The following is a 2,899-nucleotide window of genomic DNA, read 5'->3' as shown; positions in this document are numbered from 1 at the left end:
GAAATGAGTAAAACGGTATAATTTTGAAAAGAGAGGAAGAACGCGCATGATATGGAGGACAAAACCATTTTACAATTTTAAAACACGTAAAAATTTAAAATTTTTTATAAGAAAAGTGTCTTTTTTTTATAAGAAATTGAAGTCTACCAGAAAGTGGTTTGGTGAAGATAGTTCATCTTGGGTGTTGCAAGAAGTCAATCCTTCAAAAAACCGACGTCGGCTGTGCACTTCGTGAAAAATGAAAAATGGTATCCAAACACTAAACTGACCTTCACAATCACCAGACACTAATCCGATTGAAAATGTCTAGAGCATCATCAAACTTAAACTTTATGGAAGGCCTATACTTACTATCAAGTAGCTATGCCGCCAAATTAAAGAAATATAGAAAAAATTCCCCGAGAGGTACGCGGAAAACTAGAGCAAAATCATAGATGCTATAGTTAAAAATGAAGGGGATTATGCTTCGTATTAGGTAATTGCGTTGTAGTGTTTTAGATGTACTATAAACCTGCTATTGAATTTTTGAAAAATATCAATTGCTTTTCCAGATATCGTTCCAAATCTCTTGTGAAACAGACAGCATCTACATATGTGCCCCCTTAACAGAAAAAATGCTCGTGTACTCACTGTAATCCGACGTGTCATCGTTCGATCCGTTCACGGTTCCGTCCGGCAAGATCTGTAGATGTCGATTCTTGATGTACATCTGAATTTTCCGGGACGCGCCGGTGATGTGTGACAAATTCGCGGAACGTTCTGCTCTAACGCCCGCGTCACCGGTCAAATCGACCGGCGCGGCACTCACTGCACTGATAACCGTACCGATCGCGAGGACACTCAAACCGGCGCCGCCGCCCGGTTTCGCACTGCAGTTGAACACACTCGATTTCCGGAGACCGCACTGACCGAACGCGACGAGGAACAAGAGAAAGGCGAGCTGTATGTACGACGTACGGGTGTTCGTGGGTTGCTCGCGTCTCGTCTTCCTCGTTCTGTCCCTCAGGTAGCTGGTGTTCGTAGACCCGTTGTATCGTGGAAACTCGGTGGTCCGACGATCATCGGTCGGGCCGACCTTGGGGACGCGCGACTCGCGACTCGAGGAATTCGTCGCGTCCACCGGCACGTTCCCCCGTGCATTCTTCCTCTGGATAGCCAAGGACGGAAGCGTGCTGGTCGTGACGAGCTTTTCGTAGGTCCGTTCCGTCCATGCGTGACGGTCGCACGACTGACTAGAGAACAACGCCTCCCCTGTACGATGATGATCCGCGGCACGGACCTGCGGCCAGTTCTCCGCCGAAAAGTCGCGTTTCGAACAACAGCCTCGTTCGCCGTGGCGGTCGTCGGTGATGATATCGTTTTCGTGCGACCTCGATAGATCTCGTCGATATCTTCGTACTGTGTTCGAATAGCCGCGAGTCGATCCACGATCTTCGATCGTGTTCCTATCGAACACGTCGCTGGTGCCGCGTAACCGCGACTCCAATTGTTCCGGGCGGGAAACATCCCGTTCGTATGTGTCCGACGGATGGATCGCCGCTGGAACGTCGAGCCTGGCGCAACGCTCGTCTCGACGGTACCCCCTGTATCCGGAATGGACGGAAGAACTGCATCCTACACGCCGAGATGGCAAACCGTTGCAACGTCGTGAGCACAGGGCTCCATCGTCGAGCGAATTGATCCGCGGTAGTCGACGCACGATCGACCCTTGAACAAGTTTATTCTCGCGGCGCAGGGAAGAAGACTCGGTGGAAGCTAATCTTACGATCGGTATCGGGCAGTCGGCACGGTAATCACAGTGCAGCACCCTTGGCCCGCCCGTGTCGATCTCAGCGGGCATGACGGTCTCATCCACACTCCTTTCCGAGCCCTCCTTCTTATCTAGACGCCACCACCTTCGCGGTTTTATCGTAGTATCTCCTTCACTTTCGTTTGTTGTTTCGTTTACTCGCCACGGGATTGGTCCGACCCTCTTCTTCTTATCCGTCTTCTTCGTTGTTTCTCTTTGAACTTTCGACGATCACGAAACACCGTCGCCCCCCGGTCCACAGTCACCAACGGATCAAAACCACGGCGCACGATTCGATTGGTCCTGTTGGCTGACGCTGGTACGGAGGCACAGTTCTACGATGAGAGTCCACCTCATCCTCGGTTACATTCATTTCAGACAAAGATACAAATAGATATAGAGTAGCTGATCCGCTGTTACCGTCCATGCACCGTGTTTTCGGTACTCTTGCATTATCGATGACCGCCTGTCGCAGCCCATTGATCGCAATCAGCCGAATCGTCCGACGAATCGATGACAACGACGACGACGACGACACGGTTCGACGGTGTCTCTCTCGCCAATGCGAACCAGATCGAACCGGTCAGAACGGCTTGTTCGCGAAGATAGGAAACCACGGAATTGGTTTACGAGGTAGCATCGGAGCAACGTACGATGGATCCTGAATGTGAACGAGCGACCGGATCGTCGAGGGCTTTCCGTGCCACGATATCGCCAAGGGTACTCGTTACACTGCGAATGATCCTGGCTGAAGATCGACCGGGGGACGACGATCGTACCAGAATACGTCACAACGAATTGGGGATCAACGACGACAAAGCAGGCGAGAGATTCGTTGCTCGGCGCTCGTCTTTAATCGGTTGTGCCCAAGTCACGCAGGTTGATGCTACCGATCACCTTCGTCGACCTCGCCTCTGTCCCTCTCTCTTAGTCCCTCTATCAATCGCAAGAACTTCTACCGACACGTTACTCGTACCGCCTTAACGGGTTTCTCTCTCTCTTTCTTTTCTCCTTCCCCTCCCGCATCACCAACATCTCCTCCTCCTCCACCTCCTCCTCCACCTCCTCCTCCTCCTCCTCCTCCTCTTCCTCCTCCTCCTCTTCCTCTTC

At 51.3% G+C, this 2,899-nt stretch overlaps 1 protein-coding gene across 1 annotated transcript; it reads right to left on the bottom strand.

Annotated features, from left to right (window-relative positions):
* Window positions 1-586: 586 nt before the first annotated feature.
* Window positions 587-1,840, bottom strand: LOC107192368. The gene has a single exon (XM_015581595.1). The coding sequence runs from the start codon at window positions 1,838-1,840 to the stop codon at window positions 587-589; it is 1,254 nt and encodes a 417-aa protein (XP_015437081.1).
* Between the last annotated feature and the right edge of the window lie 1,059 nt (window positions 1,841-2,899).

This window comes from Dufourea novaeangliae, unplaced genomic scaffold (genome assembly GCF_001272555.1).
Source record: "Dufourea novaeangliae isolate 0120121106 unplaced genomic scaffold, ASM127255v1 scaffold337, whole genome shotgun sequence".
NCBI lineage: Eukaryota > Metazoa > Arthropoda > Insecta > Hymenoptera > Halictidae > Dufourea > Dufourea novaeangliae.
This window is presented reverse-complemented; position numbering and strand designations above follow the sequence as displayed.